At 41.0% G+C, this 16,213-nt stretch overlaps 1 protein-coding gene across 5 annotated transcripts in view; it reads left to right on the plus strand.

Annotated features, from left to right (window-relative positions):
* LOC105249607 (protein neuralized) overlaps positions 1–16,213 on the plus strand; it is a 61,316-nt gene that overhangs the window by 35,243 nt on the left and 9,860 nt on the right. The window contains exons 1-2 of one of the 5 annotated variants that reach the window (XM_025414256.1): positions 10,663–10,981; positions 11,410–11,506. The exons of 3 other annotated variants lie outside the window; for them this stretch is intronic. In XM_025414256.1, coding sequence (XP_025270041.1) covers positions 11,416–11,506 — 91 coding nt within the window. In that variant the 5' untranslated portion in view covers positions 10,663–10,981; positions 11,410–11,415. Of the gene's footprint in view, positions 1–10,662; positions 10,982–11,241; positions 11,507–16,213 lie in introns of those variants that run through there. One more of the 5 variants, XM_025414255.1, reaches the window with a different exon arrangement.

Here is a 16,213-nt window from a genome sequence, read left to right on the forward strand (position 1 = left end):
CGCAGGGAGCTTGCGGCCTAGTCTGTGTATCGCTGACCGACTTTTCCTTCAATGGTTGATCCGTTGGATTTTGCGAGGGAGTCGGGAACAAGAGGATGTTTCTCATTGGCCTTCTTTCTGCCTCGTGGTATTCTTATCGGATATCCTTCCTTCGGTTATCCTCTCTTCCGCGAGTTGTGGCATTGTGTCGACGACAATGTTCTCGCAAAGTAACTGGAGAGTCTCCCCCTCAGCTCCTTTGCTCGCGCGACTTTTGTCCTCGATATCCATTCCGCCGTCTCTCTATTTTCCACATCGTCTTATCACGATGAATTTCGTGTGAAATGATGACCGATAACGAAAGCAACGTCTTTCAATGTTCCCGATCGTTATTTTCGTTCTTTGCGTGCGCGAGATTCTAATCTCTCAGGTAAGATTAAATAAGCCACAACGAAAAATTGAAAGTCTATTAAAAAAAAAATATTAAGCGAAACGATGCGCATAATTAACAGTTTAATATTAATATGTGATAATATACTATATTGTAATATCAATGTATATAATAAATTTTGAGAGATGTGCGTGATATTTTTCTACGCAATATGATTCTACGAAATGTTTTTTTCTTTGAATTTATGTTCTCATTGATCTACATTCCACTATTATCTGATGACCGAGTTCGTTAAGGGCTATTTTCGATTAGCCGAGAAGATTTGTAGCATCCAGTTCTTTACTGGAAGACAAAGCACCGGTTGTTGCCGATTGAAATCGAGGTTAAAGACTAGGCGTGTAGGCTTTTCCTCGCGCGATGAATTTTACGCGTTAATGATTTTTCCCCACCGGGAGGTTTCAAGAGACCAACGCAATGCGAACCCTTTGTGGGAGGGCTTTGAACCGTTAAAGATTTGAAAGGAGTATGTTGTTAAGATACTTTATGTTAGAGATGATAAAATGAGATAATGTTTCTTTATCAATTATAATGAAATTTTCCTTTGCAAAAATAATTAATTAAATTCTATTTTTAAAACTATCTTATAATACATCTTTAATAATTTGAAAAAAGAAGAGTTTGCGACAATTGTTACAGTTTCGAATAAAGCAGTTTTTCGTTTTACTAAATAATATTTTAATTAAATAAATAAATAATGTTACGTAATGTTCTGTAACCGCATTTGAACTCGAGAACATTTTTTACTTGTCTTTCTTTCTCTTTTTTTTTTCAAATTGCAGCGAACTGGAGCGAACAGCTGACGCTGCGGTCTTTTGAAATTATTTCGTATCTTGTCTCGCATGCAAAACTCGCTTCAGCTGATAGCAATATTTAAAATTGTACAAGTATATCATTTTTCACGTATACCGCATCACGGAATACAAGAGTTTGACGCATCGAAAGGAAAGAGAAAAAGAGGAGTATTCCCAATACAAGATTGAGCACTTTGTATGTTTCTTGTCGCGATTATCGTCGCGGAATAAGCGAAACGAAGAAAGTAACTCGTCGTGATGCTTCTGGGATAGCACTCTTTGCTCTTCTTCCTCTGCTTCTTCTCTTTTTTCCATCTTTTTGCGGCTTGGTGAATCATTCGCTTCTCGGTTGCAGAGATTCTCAGCCTCTTTACTTTCTCATCCTCATCGTAACTCTTTTTTTTCCCCCCTCTAAACCACCGCAACTGAAATATTGCACTTCTTCCTCGTTCCGCATCGTTTGTAATCAATTTTTTTATCGTTCGTTTTTATTCAATTCGGTATTTTTCTACTTTGTTTGTAAACTAGATATATTAATCGCCGATAAAATACGAAAAAAAAATTGTTCATTTCCGAGAATTTCATATGAAAACAATTTTGGAAAGTAATAACCGAACCGGTCACTGGACCAAAATTAATTTACTTGTTGAGGAAAACGATCTTTTTCCTCCTCTCACGATCGATCTGAGTCATTGAAAGCGATCAGTGACGCATTAAGTTGCTGGCCGTGACGAAATTATTGCAATATGTTGCATAATGCTGTGCCCGGTCAACAATAATACGCTACCTGCGTCAATTGTATCTCAACGTTAAAAGTCTTGTCAATTTCACTTTGTCGCTTTCATTGAATTTGCAAATTTAATTATTAATATACTTTATAATGTTTAATTAAATTTAAAAAAAATCAATTTTTATCGATCTATTATATTTAAGATTTAATAAGAAAATATTAATTGAATTATTTAATTTATATTGTCCAAAATGCAACAATTGAATTTTTTTAAATTAAATTATTTACGGACAACAATTCTCACAAATAAATAACTTGACAATCAAGAGTTGTATCTATTTAATTTGTAGAAAGCTGGTGGAATTTTATTAAAGCAATCACTCTTAATCTCGAATGTCTCCTCTGGGATTTCGCTAATCATGCGTTTGAAATGAAATTTCTTGCGATCTTTGCACGTCTCTCGTCTCGTAGAAGAAGATTTAAACCCACCGAGAGGCGATCACTGACCGTCCTCACTGACTCGGCAATCTCACACACCCATCCACCCACTTTCCGCTTCGCGTGTGACGTCAGAGAGAGCCGCGGACGAAACCCGTCTTTGTTCCCACAAGCGTTTCGCGAACCGGTTTGCGGTTCCGCGTAGTATTCCCGGTCAGCTGGTCGGACCGTTTAATCGAGGAATTCTCCGTCTATTTTAAGGGCTCGGCGGCCATTCTCAGGACAGTGCCTTCCTTTCGCAGAAGGAAAAGAACTGTCCTTTTTATCCATCCTTTTTAAATGCCCCAAAAATAACATTTATAAATTAATAATTTAATAATTTTTTTTTTACGCTGAAACATATGTGACAAGCGCGGAAATTGTCTTTGCATTAGTGCGATTATCGCGTCTTATCTCGACAGGATTTCCGTATAAATAGATATAAATATCAGAAGGTTCTAAGCTCGAGCCGAGGTTTCAAACTCCACTTAGATAAAGTTGATTTTCTAAATGTTGCTGATACGTTCGAGGAATATAAATATCGTCCTTTATTTTTCGATGACCGGTTCTCTCCGGAAAGATAATTTCGGTATCGTCCGTAACTAACGTCTGGCGGAAATCGCGGACGGAAGCGTGTGGATTCGGAAACGGAAGCCTTCATCGACGACACAATACTCGAGAATCTGGCTTTCCTGGATCGAGTTTTCCTCCGACACGACAATGTCCACAATGACATCATGTAACGGTAAATGTCGTGTATTCTGTATCGTCAAGCATTCTATGCATCGTATATTTGTGCATTCTGTGTCTCTCGTCTTTGGCAAGAATCGCAATATGTTGAGCGGAACGAGATCCACTATTTTCCACGCGAGTCCTCGAGCGAAGGGATCGTATCTCATGATAGGAAAGTGGAACTTTACGGAAGCAAGGTGCGTGAACACCCCGTTCGTGCCTACCGGAAGTAGCTACCATAGTCTTAATGGCGCGGCCTCGTAAGCAAACTCGCACGCCTATCGCCACGTGCTCGGTTGCGTGAAAAATTCAGGCGAAGCCAGCCTGCCGTGACGCATCTCCTGGCCACACTCGTCTCGTATGTATAAGGCGACGAAAAAAAATGTCTAAACGTTCAATTTCACGATCCCTCGCGCGCGACAGATATAGCGGCCGTGTCATCAAGCTCGTCTCTCCACGTGCGAATTAATCAGGAGGATGGGAATTTAGACGTGTATTTCTTTTACTTGTTTGGACTAGTGCAGGACCTTTGATCGTAGTTATGAATAAACATTCTCCGCCGCAAGCTTATTCCTATCTACTCGATTTATCTTCGCAGTCGAGTCGAAAAAAAAAAAGAGTCGGAGTAACTGCCGAACATCTGTCGTCGGGTCAAGTGTTTCCAGAAGATGCGATCCAGAATACGAGAAGAGTTTTCGAGGAGCTCATTTGCCGAGCGTTTGCCGCCGCTGCTTCTAATGGAGTGCTCGAGTGAGCTTTTTTATAAACTGCTATCGATTAGAAAATATCTCGAGACTTTTTCCAGAAGAGATGCGAAAGACGTTGATTCGAATCGCGAGTTAATTGTTGAGCGCATAATTCCGCTCGGCTTCCTTTTTCCAAGAACAATGGATATTTCCCTGTATAAAAGCGTAATTTAAGGAGAAATTAAACCTTTTATGGAAATCGTACACTTGAGATTTATTCGATACAAGTTGCCCGAGTTAGAAGGGGGAAGAGTTGTCGGTACGATCTTCACGCGTATTCTACGCATAAATCTTCTAGCTACGCAGCGAGACGTCCTAACGATGCGTTTTCCTTGGCGTGATCCTGAATACGCCACGAGCTACCGAGGGGCCCCCTCGAGATTTATCGGGGCTGCCTTTTTAAGGCTTCCTTTTTCTCCACGGATGTGCTCTACTGCACCCAAGCGCACTCGTCGTGCTTTAATAGGGTGAACGACGAGACACCGCCGGCGCGAAGCCGTTCCTTAATTCGCGAACATTTATCCGATGGCTCCCGGGCTTCTTCTTCTCGCCCCAATTCGTTTGCTCCTTATTCGGAGAGCTCTCGTCGAGCCGTTTCCTCGCTCTCGGCACGTATCCGATCCTCGTTAATTGTTGTAGAATTGGAAAAGTCCGGAACTGGAAGAGTACGATCGCACTTGAGTAGGTTAAAAATAAAACTGCAACGAGAGCTAAGAAACCTTGGTTTTGGGAAGTAAGAACAAAAGCCAAGGCGTAAATGAAGAACGAAGAAATAAACTATTTTCGGAAAAGCAAGATATCCTCCCGACGCGTAAACCTCGAACGTGTTTGTTTTACTTCGTCTCTTATCTTTGTTTGTGTTCAATGTGTGCCGATCGAAATGCGCGATGATTCATTTTTCCAATCGAAATTGTAGGTTTAGTTACAGCCAACGCGATGATTCCCTCGGCCCTCGGTCCGAGACTGACTTTTTCCAGAGTAAAGAGGGAGGGAGGGAGACAAGGAGTCCCCTAGAGCCCTTCACTTGCAGTACACATATTACTCCTGGGAGTCGAGAGCCGCCTCTAGACTTTAATGGAACAAATGTTGCGAAACCACACCCTTCTCGATCTATCCCGAGGAGACTTTGATATCGTTGCAACTTTGGCAACGATAGCAGAATTTATGAAGCGCTTTTCGATTGAGTCTTTATAATAATTCGATTTATAATTATATTTATTTATTATTATTATTTATTTAACCTTTTTTTTAACATTACTTTTACTTTCTTATTTACTTCTTATTTTATTATTTTATATCATTAACTTTTTTTTTACTTTACATTATACGTTTTTCATTAACCTTTTATATTAATAATTGAATTTGAAAATCGACAATCGCTTATTAAAATTTAAAAAAAATTTTTTAATCGAAACAAAGTTCTTTGTCGCGATAACGACAACTTCTTAAAAGTGAAGATTTACTCCCGACACGCAACGATTACCCAATCGCGGAAATCGATTGCTCAATCATTTGCATGCGAATAAATTTTCCGGAATTCGCATAATAAAGCGACCCCTCGCTCGTCATTAAGCTTTCGCCGCGTCCATTTGCCCTCCGGCTCTAATCGCCGGAAGTCGGCTGATCCTCGCAATTTCTCGCTGATTGCGATAGAGGCAACCTCACCGCCCACGAATCAAACGCATCGCGGGGATATAAGTCGTGTAAAAAGGAAAGAAAGATGAGAAAAGAATGGCCGCATCGCGGAATGAAGTCCAACGAGCGACCCACGCGCAATTCGCGCGACGTGGCGCCACAACGAGCGAGTCAATGACTGAATGAACGACGAGATGATTTAATTGCCGAGTGTCAGAGTTCATCTCTCGTTGACGTCGTCGATTGTCGTCGTCTGATCAGTGCCTCTCATCCTCTACGCGTCGTCTGCCCACGCGGCCTAGTCGCAGGAAGTTCGCGGCTGATCCCCGCGATTGAATTCAATTAACGCAACGACACGTTCGCGAGAACTTTTTATGTTTAATCTCTCGGCCGATTCGTAAGGGTACACTGAGGGAAAAATTTTTTTAAATTAAACAAATTTGCTTTCTTGAAACTTTTGCTGTAAATGAAAGGAATTGTTTATTTCATTTAAGCAAAAGCATTTAATTTTCATTAAATATGCATGTTATATTAAGTACATTATTTTCATTTATATATTTTTTATATTTAAATACTTTTTTCGTAAAATATATACTATAATATTTATTAAATTAAATATATTATTTTTTACAATTAAAAAATTTTAAATTTTTGGGAATAAAAAATGCATTTTAATAAATATTTTGTAAAATTAAAATAAAAATATTTAATTAAAAATTATATTTTTTAAACATATGTAAATAAATACTTAACTTAAGCAAACAGACGTTTTGAATACAAGTAAATACGTGATTAGTACCGACCGAATAAATAGCTTTCTTGAATTAACTAAAATTGTTTTTATTTCAAGATAATTTTTTCCTCAGTGTATATATTACGACAGCGCAATTGCCTCGTAGAATGGTTATCGCGGGAGGCAAACGATCGGGATGCAAACGAGAAATTGAGCATAATTCTACGATTACGATCGGATTAATTCGGAGTAATTGATCGAGATAATTGATACTTGCTCCGTATGCAATATCGCTTTCATATCACGAGCTGTCGAGCTCGGCGACGAGGAGGTGGATTTATCTGTCCGCAACCGCGGCTTTTTCGAAGCTACCCACATGGCGCGTCAATGATCCGCGAAAATACCGGTTTTACGCGATAAACTAAACCGTCGATGTTGTAAACCACACTGTGTGTAAACGGCCCATCGACGATGGAAATGACCGGCACATGGTTCGACTCTCCACGACTTTTACTCGCTTTTCCCGTCGTGATTTATGACGCGACGCGAGATCCGTCAAGTTTTCAGCATCGCCGAAAATTTCGCAATCGCGGCTGGAATCGAGATCATCGCACACATTGTTAAACTCGCCTGTCATCAAAAGCCTTTCATCCGAGGGCGTTTACTCGATCGTAACTAATGAAATCATCGTAACTAGCTGACAAGTTTCAGTTGTTTACAACTTGACGGTATTTTAATATAAGAGAGAGTGCACTGAAAAAAAAATCTGGTTGCATTAATTAGAATTCTGGTAGATTCAACCAGGATGTCTGTTGGAAAATGAATCTGTTTAATTGCTTTCTGTTAAATTTACCAAATTTTCTGATTAATAATACTAAACTCGCCAGCACCAAGTCGTTTAAAATTTTTTCCATCTAATCTCAAAAGTCTGTTTAATATTCTGAATTCCAACAAGATTATTGGATAAATTCAATCCAGATTATTGAATAAATTATTTTAAATTCAATTCGTTAGAAATTAAACTGATAAACAGTGATGTAAGAAGAGGATGCAGCTCAAACACACGCAATCAAAGAGTTAGCGTCCTTTTTTTGGCACTACTGCTTGTAAGAGAAAAAAATATACTTTGGATTTTTAATTCTAGTTGTTTATATACATTTCATGGCAAATATTGAATACGAATTAAGTTAAGAGTGGCAAGCAAAGAAATTAATGTAGCGAGAAATTTTATAGATCCAACCAGAAAATACTAACCAAATCCTTATAATAAAATTATTAAACGCTCTAGTTATAAAAAATCGAGTTTTATAATGATATTTAGAAATTCTTGTTTGATTTTAACCAAAATCAAACATAACCAAAATCATTTAGAAATTCTTGTTTGATTTTAAAATCAAACAAGAATTTCTAAATATTGTCTTCAATTATACACGTCTTGTTGGTTCAATCAAACGATATTTCTCAGTGTGGGAGAAAGGGAAGAGAATGTGGAAATTTTAGTTATAGGCTCAAGAAGATATTTATTTGTGCGAGATTTAAAAAATAGATTAAATAAAGATCCACGATTGTTGTTTCCCAAGAATGCTTCAAACACGTGCGTTCCGCTTTCTTTCACGCGAATTTGCGAAAACAATCAGCGGATTCTAAAGTAGCAATTATCGGGAGGAAGCGACGGCTATTCCTTATCGAAGCTCCTCTCATCCCATGCTAATTTGCGTCTAATTTAACATCGACGAGGCATCCCGAGGCGATACTGATGATCGCACTTTAACGAGCTTCTCCCACGCGACATTCCTGCCTTCCAGACATTGTCTCAATTCCAGCGGGAGAAAATCATCCATTTTCTCCTCGCGTGTACCAACTTACGATTAGCCGAGATTTCACCGTAATGAACAGTTTCACGATATGCAAAACCGAGCTGTAATATTCGAATCGAGGCGAGGCGAGGCGCGTATCTTTCGCATTCTAATCGAATTCAACGCGAGCATCGGGGTATCTCGCGGCGAACAAAAAGAAGAAATCGTTCCGTTGGAAGAAGAACGGTAGAATGGGTGGGATTTTCCGCTTCATCTGTCACGGTTGAGAGCCCCGACGCATCGTCGACCTCTGATGTAAAAGAAGCTCAGAAAGCACGCCGACGATGACGATGGACGTGTCAAGCGGAGCGGATGAATTAAAGACGTCGAGGTCATTGCCTCTGATCCTTTTCCCGGTCAATTACATTCTTCTACTTGGAATTTGCCAGCTTGGCGTTGCAAGGACTCGTTGCAAAAGAAGAAAGCAAGACAAAGGAGTCGAGTCTCAAGATGCGCGTATTAATTATTGCTCCCTTATAGTGTGGGAATTTGCATGTGAATTCCCACAAACTTTGGCGGAGCCTTATGCACGGATATATTTTTTTGTCGAAGGGGAGGATCGAGTCCCCAGGAAGGAAACAGGAAGGAAGGTAATCGCAAAGAGGGGAAGCCGACGATGGTGCAACCGGTGGCTTCCCTTCGGGATGTTAGGAGCAGATGGACCGTGAAACTTATAGTAAGAGCATTACGCGATTAAGGGCTCGATTCCTGCCGAATCATTTTTACAGAAGCATTGCGATATATCGATCGCATCATCTCATTTAATCTCATTTTTCATTTGAATTCTGAAAATTGCGAGAATATCAAATTAATCGGGAGTTCGTTTGATTTTCAGCTCCCCGTTTTCCCAGTTGAAAATCGCTCCAAGCTTTTAGCTGCGTATATAGTGCGTACAGAGCTTGCATATCGCTATCCACCCCCTGACAACAGCCAGTATGGCTGTGTCGGCGACGGGATCGATAGAGCTTCTATTGCGATATCAACGCGCAAACCCCATAGGCGGGTATGGTGGTGACAGCAACCAGGATGGTGGGGGAGTCCTGCGTCGCGGAGAGCCACCCTCTCGCTCTTATGGAAATTCTATATATATATATATATATATATAAAAAGAAACGTGTGCGCGCGTAGCAACCGTTCAACCTCGCTGATTCATGGCAGACGCGACTAACGATTTCGTTCTGCAACTTTGCATTCCTTCGCCATCGTCGCGCGCCTCTATTAATTTCATTTTTATTCCGATACGCATTTTTATTATTTGCATCGCGTCATCAATTTGATTTAATCTGATAAATTATTTAGTTACGTAGATAAATATATAAGTCTAATCCGGTGGTTAATGTTGCGGAAAGGCGTGCAATATTTGACACGCTACCCCTAATCGAATGAAAATTCCCTGCATAGGCGATCAAGTATGCTAATGTCCCGTGAAAATCGGCAAAGTATAAAGCTTTGCGTTCGGGATGTGCATAAATCTTTCGTTCAATCTATCTTTTCCCATCGAAAATTCGCCTGGCGTCTCTTGCAAAATAGAATAAAGACACATCGCTCTTCTGCCATGTCGTCAACAAATCCATCCAGACGTAAACCCAGATACGGCTTCTCCAGGATCATCGATCGGTTTTCAGAGCACGAGCGGGGTCCACGACGGAGGGTGCCGGAATTCAAAAAGCTAGGGATCCTTTCATGTCCTCCCCTCTATCCTAGTCTTTTTTTAGACCCGTTCTTTTGGTCGACGAGAGGGCCTACGCCAATGCCGATGCTGGCCGGCTTCGTCGGGCCAGGTGGTGCACAACCGTTGCTACGGCATGCATCGCCATCCCCAAAACCGTGTGTTCCGCGAGCAGCTGCAGCTGTGACATATACAGCGGCGCGTATTTGAGCGCGCGAGCGCACGTATTGCGTTGCGTGCCCCTCCTCAGCCTAAGGGTCGCGCGCGCGAAAATTCTCCTTTCGACGCTTGAGAAATGTATATTCATTATTTTCATTGCCGGAGAAACGCTTAATAACCTTCAATGCGAACATGCTTATTTTTTAATTGGCCAGCTGTGGCGTCCAGCCTTGTTTCACTTCTTGCTAATTGATTAATATTTTTAATCGCGTAAGAGGATATATGTGAGAATAATTTAATTTTTAATTCAAGAATCGAAGAATAAATTCTATTTCGAGAATTATGCAATTTTATATTGAAATTGCTAAAGTATAAATATTTGCTTTTAGCAAATATTTATAATATCGTTTCATTTTTCCATATTAATTTTCTATTAATTCGTTAATTAATTTCATAAATCGCTTCGCAAGAGTCGAATATCGGTTCGGCAGGGGGCTTCTTATCATTGTTCGTCTTGGCTTTCGTTAATATCACAACTTAGGGTCACGCCTTATCGCGGTATCCGCAAGGTGAGAGCCTCCAGATATATCCGCCTTTCCGTTCGAGAGGTTCGAATGCTCAACTGCCATGCACAGCTTACCGAAGCGCGCTTGTGTATGCGTGTACCGAGAAGACCGGCACACAAACACACATAATGACAGCAGGGAGTTGGTCGGGGCAGCAAGCAACACAGCAGATGGGGAGTTTGCTTCTGCAAGCCAGTCGTTGTAGCGGCGTGGTTCAAGCTGCCCGCCTTTTCCCGGCTACTCCCGCTTGTAAATCCGCTCGTTTTCTCGTTCCTCTTTCTCTTTTCCTCCTTACGTCGTTTTTCTTCCGATCCGGAAAATCGGGAGGGTGAGACCCGGAAGACAATGTGACCGCGCGCGTGCCATCTTTCCACCCTTCACCATCTTCCTTCACCCTCGTCCCTTCATCGGATCTGGAATAGTGTCGGAATCGATCGGTCTAGCTGTTTGGAATCTAGTGAGTACTCGTCGGATCTCTTTGTCTCGAGCTTGCGTTAAGTAAATTTTATTTTTCTATCATCGCTTCTGTTTTCAAAATTATCGAATAATTTACAAAAGAGAAGAAAAATATATATTATTTCTTTAATTTCGTTTCTAATTAATTAATTAATTAATTTAGTTTCCTGTCTTTAGCTTGTCGCATCTATTTAATTTTTTTATTTGATATCTTATAAAGAGAAGAAATTATCTTCAACTTTTAGTTTGCCGAATCTCCTTCCGGTCCGATATATCCTAAAAATTTTGTGATTTCGTTTAAAAAATTCACATTTTCCAATCTCTTTTCGTGCAAAAGAGACACGCTTCTTACTAACGACGTTGGTGTTTAACAATTTTCATCGTCATATTCTAAGACTAGAGATGTCTTTGTCTTGCTCCAACAATAAGATCGAGATGTCTTTGTCTTGTCAACGGGCGAGACGACCATTGACAGTCAATAGGGCCACCAGGGTGGCACGATTACGTCTGTCGGCACACGTTGTTGGTGAGTACAAAAACGAATTCGTTTTCCTTCGCATCTTCTCCTCCGTTAACCGTAGTCTCCCTCTCTAAACTCTCCCGCTAAGAATCAGCTGCTGTTTTCGCGCTACTGAAACGCCTCACGCAACGCCGTATATCTTAAGAATCTCTGTATTTATACATGTGATAAATATTTATTTACACTAATTACGCTCATTAATAATTAAAATTTAATTACAAGTAGATGTGACTTTGAAAAATTTATGTCGAGTATATATTAAAGTTGAAACTAATTTCTTATAGCAGAATCATATGCGACAAATTAATATCGAAATTTAGAAAATTAATTATGAAAAATGGAAGGAACATTAATTATTTTTTTAATTTGCAATATTAATCTATTTTAATTATTGAATTAATATATTTTTATTATTCATATATTAATATATTAATTAATATATTTTTATTATTAATATATTAATATATTAATTAATATATTTAATTAATTAATATATTTTTATTATAGAATTAATATGCAAATAACTATCACGACTGAAATATTCTCAGTCGATGTTCACAATTGTTTGAAATTATTGAAAGGCTTACATCAACACTGGCTATATAACTGTTGCGTTTCCAGTCTATTATTCCACTCGAACGGACACTTCCTTAGCCGGTTTGTGATCGGAATTGACGCACAGGTCACGAACTCCGTTTAACGCGCGGGACACGCGTTTCTTTGTCACAAAAGGAAGCGGAGTTTCATTAACTCGTGACTCATCGCATATCGCAGTTTGCAACGCAATATACATGTATACATACGTACATGTATGATTCGATTCACTCTTTCTCGTCATTTACTAGGAACGAGACGCGCGAGAAACTTGATTTCCTGTAGAATATCGTAACCGACCGATACTTGGTCGATTCTCCTCGTGTTGTTTTTACTCGCGGAATTTTCCCCGCGTGTTTCCGCGTACGATCGAACAGCGAATACGCCTAAAACCGTTAAGCGCAATTGCACCGCGCGCGAGATACCATATATTCCTACGGACTTTCCGTATCTAATTAAACGCGGGCACGCTAGCGAGCAGCAGCGGCCCAACGCAACCCTGAATTATCCAATGTACTTGTTTCTTTACTTCCATCGCGATTACCAACATCATCCTGCGCGCAACCCGATCGCTCGACCATACTTGGCTTATTAGCCCGAGTTGCCGTGCCATATTAGATTCATATGTTTCATTCAAATTGAATCTCCTTCTTCTTCATTAATCCCTGCAGAGTTAACTGGTGAATATATTAGATCCAATATTAATTTTTCATTCGATACCTCTCGTCCTCACATTTAGTTTAAGATTAATGTGCCTATTATTTATTATTTCTTTGTTTTAATCATAAAGTATTTTACACATATATAAAATATAAAAAATAAAATATTAAATAAAATATTAAATATAACAAAATATAATGTAATAAAAATAATAAATAAAATATTAAATATAACAAAATATAATATAAAAATAAAATAATAAATAAAAAATTAAATATAACAAAATATAATATAAATAAAATATTAAATATAATAAAATAAAATATAATAAAAATAAAATATTAAATATAATATAAAAAAATTATACAATATAAAAATATATAAAAAAAAGTATAGGCTTTCTCTTTTCCGCCTCGCGAAAAGTTGCACCATTATTTGCGGATCGAAAGATCAATAAGTGGCAGCTCAGCCCCCGCGATTTTTCGTGCAAAACAAACCGAGTGTAGCTGAAACCATTAATCCCGTGTCCGCAGGGGTACGATACGAAGGATAGAGAGAACGAGGGGCTGGTTTCCTCTGTTTTCTACACCCCCGCAAAGTCGCGGCGATCCTACACGTGCGAAACGTGACAGATGCGACATATCCCCCGCCCCCCAATTTCGAGGTACGAGTCGGCAGGGTAATAACGAAGGGAGCGAGATCTTGCGGCCACCCTCTCGTTTAACTTCGTTAATCCGATTGTTCCTCAACGGGCCGCGATGGTCGCGTTAAAAGCGCCGCGATGGGAATATACACTTGTCGTCGTGGGGTTTAGCGTGCACCCTCGAAAACTTGTAGCTCAAGGAGCTTAAATATTCCAATGAGGCGCGTTGCGTTTCTACCAAAACGGCCGGCACCTTTGTCTCTCATCTCCTAAATGTCTCCGATGTGCTTTCGCAAAACTCTCGTTAATGTCCCGAATCAAAGCAGTATGAATCATTCGCAGCTTTGTTGTGTCCTTGCTATTAGTACCTAAGTATTCGAAAATTAATCGCGCCGGAAAGAGAGGCCCGAGCATTCGCCGTAAATCCTTGTAAGTCGTCAAAAAAGAGGGTCAACAAAGGCTACGCGCCGAGATGGAGACGAAGAAAGAGCGCGGATAAAGATCTCGTTCCTCCATCAAGCGCGATCCAACAACGTCGCATACCTGGATACGTTTCTTCCTCGAAGCTCCGATCTTTATTCCGTCCGTAGCACGAGCCTACCTCGAGGTAGACACGATACATACGTTCTCTCGCCGCTTTATTACGACAGCGGCGAAGGACTCCCCGTATAATTATGAAAGAATCTTATAAAATTATCCAATAACGCTGATTCCGCGACTATCGCACCCTGTATTACACATTGCACGCATCAATCTAAAGAATGTAACGCGCGATCTCTTATCAAGCCATTCGATCTTAATCTTTATCGCCTCTCTCGGCGCGAATCGAGGCGACTACGGGGACTCGCGGGAGTTCGACGACCCTCGTATCACTCCGTTACTTATCCTCCTAATCGTCACTCCGAATCGCGTGAGGATGGTAGCTTAATACGCCGATTGTTTACCGCGCGTCTCGCCCGATGTATCACATGCACGCGAGATGTTTTCCATAATTACGTTAACGCGCCTCCACCTTAGACGGTTCTTCTTCTACTCTCCTTCTGCCTTCCTTTCCTTTCCTCTCTTTCTCATTCCTCCCGCTCGCGGTGTCTCTCGGTCCTCCTCGCCTCGAGCTCTGTACGCGTTATTATTATTTCAGCATGACGAGAGACCCGCACATTGCCACCTTACGTAATGCGCATAATGGTGGAAGGCGAGACAGAAAGACGAGGGAGAAAGAGAGAGGGAAGCTCCGACAGGCTTAGGAGAAAGAGCGAGGAGCCGAGCTCTCCTTCGCGGAGAAAGAGAGACGGAGATCTCGCCTCCTAAGACTCTAGGTAGCTCGGCAAAGATCACGGCATCGGGCGTGGGAACAAGGCCCCTCCTGCTACGAGGCCTAGCCTGCGTTGTACGTGTAGATGTACGAGCGAGTGAGCGCGCGCGCGCGCGCAGAAAATTACCGCCGACTTCCTCGGCGCTGTTTAACAGTACCTCGAGTGCCTTATCGGAGCGGTCCGTAACCCCTCGTTCAAAGTCGTTCCTGGTAGACGCACGCGACTCCGCAGCCTGTTGCGTCTCACCTTCCTCCGCCTTCCTCCCCCTTTTTTTTTCAGCGCCGATTCGTCTAAGGTCGCGTGCCGAAGAGATGCTGGTCTTACCGTGACCTGGATATGCGTCGATTCGCAGCAGGCTGTTGGGCAAAGTAATTTGTTAATTAGCTAACGGAGTTATTAATTATACCTTGTTAGAGTCGAGAATTTGTAAAGTTTGTAAATTCAAATTTTTTCTCCAATTAGTCTTGATTTATTCGATTAAAATCTCAGGATTATTCCGCGTCGTGATTCGTCGGACTTGAGCGAAGCAGAAGCCGGGATGCGTCGATTATAGCCGCTTATCGGACTGCACGGCACGTCCAGCTTTTTTCTACGTGGTTGATAGTAATCGATGGACAAATAGATTTGATTGTAGTCAATGAGCCGGAGGTGGGGAGGAGGGGAGGAGGACGAAGCTCGGTCAAGGCTTCCTTTATTTACATCATGCAAAGTGCATCGCGTTCACATCGTCGTCGAGACGATGCATGCTCGCGCAAAGGCGTCTCCAGCATGGATTACTTTCACTTTGACAATAGTCGCGAATCAATGAAAATTATGTCAATAACACGAGCGCATTAAATCATTTCTTAAATGTCACGGATTTTGTTCAGGTGAAAAATGAAAAGCGTTATTTATATTTATAATATATAACTAAAAGGAAAAAAAGGTACTGTGGAAAGCACTGTGATAAAAATAGAAGTGACGCACGTTGCGCTGATCGCACGTAGCGAGAAAAGTAAAGGGACGCGAAGCGGAAATAGGTAGATCGAGCGAATTCAATCTTAATTTCCAATCCAATGAGCTTCGATATCCTCGGCTTCGAAGAAAGGCTTGCAAATTTTTCGCCAGCTCTACGATTAATTCGTTCACAATAATACCGACACTGTGTCAATGAAGCGTGTTTTCCCGGACTATGACCGAGCAAAAGCCCGAGCAAGTTAGCCACATGTTACCGTTTTACCTCCAATTTTCTTGCGCTACTCGCAACATCTGTCATTTCGCTCCCGGCAGAGTCATAGTCGGAAACGAGATTTTAATTAAACTCGGTCTCCCGAGGAGACGCGACGCAGCATCGCGGCTCATCAGACGCGCTGAGAGATTCACCGCGTTGCAGTCTACGAGGTGCACTTCCGCGCAAATGTGTGTCACGGGTTTCCCACGAGATGTACCGGCGAATGGCGGCATAGGCGCGGGTATAGACCAATTACTACGACCGAGGAGATTTCTCGTTGACTCGCACGATTT

The sequence above is a fragment of the Camponotus floridanus genome, unplaced genomic scaffold (genome assembly GCF_003227725.1).
Source record: "Camponotus floridanus strain SB8 unplaced genomic scaffold, Cflo_v7.5 scaffold8, whole genome shotgun sequence".
NCBI classification, from domain to species: domain Eukaryota; kingdom Metazoa; phylum Arthropoda; class Insecta; order Hymenoptera; family Formicidae; genus Camponotus; species Camponotus floridanus.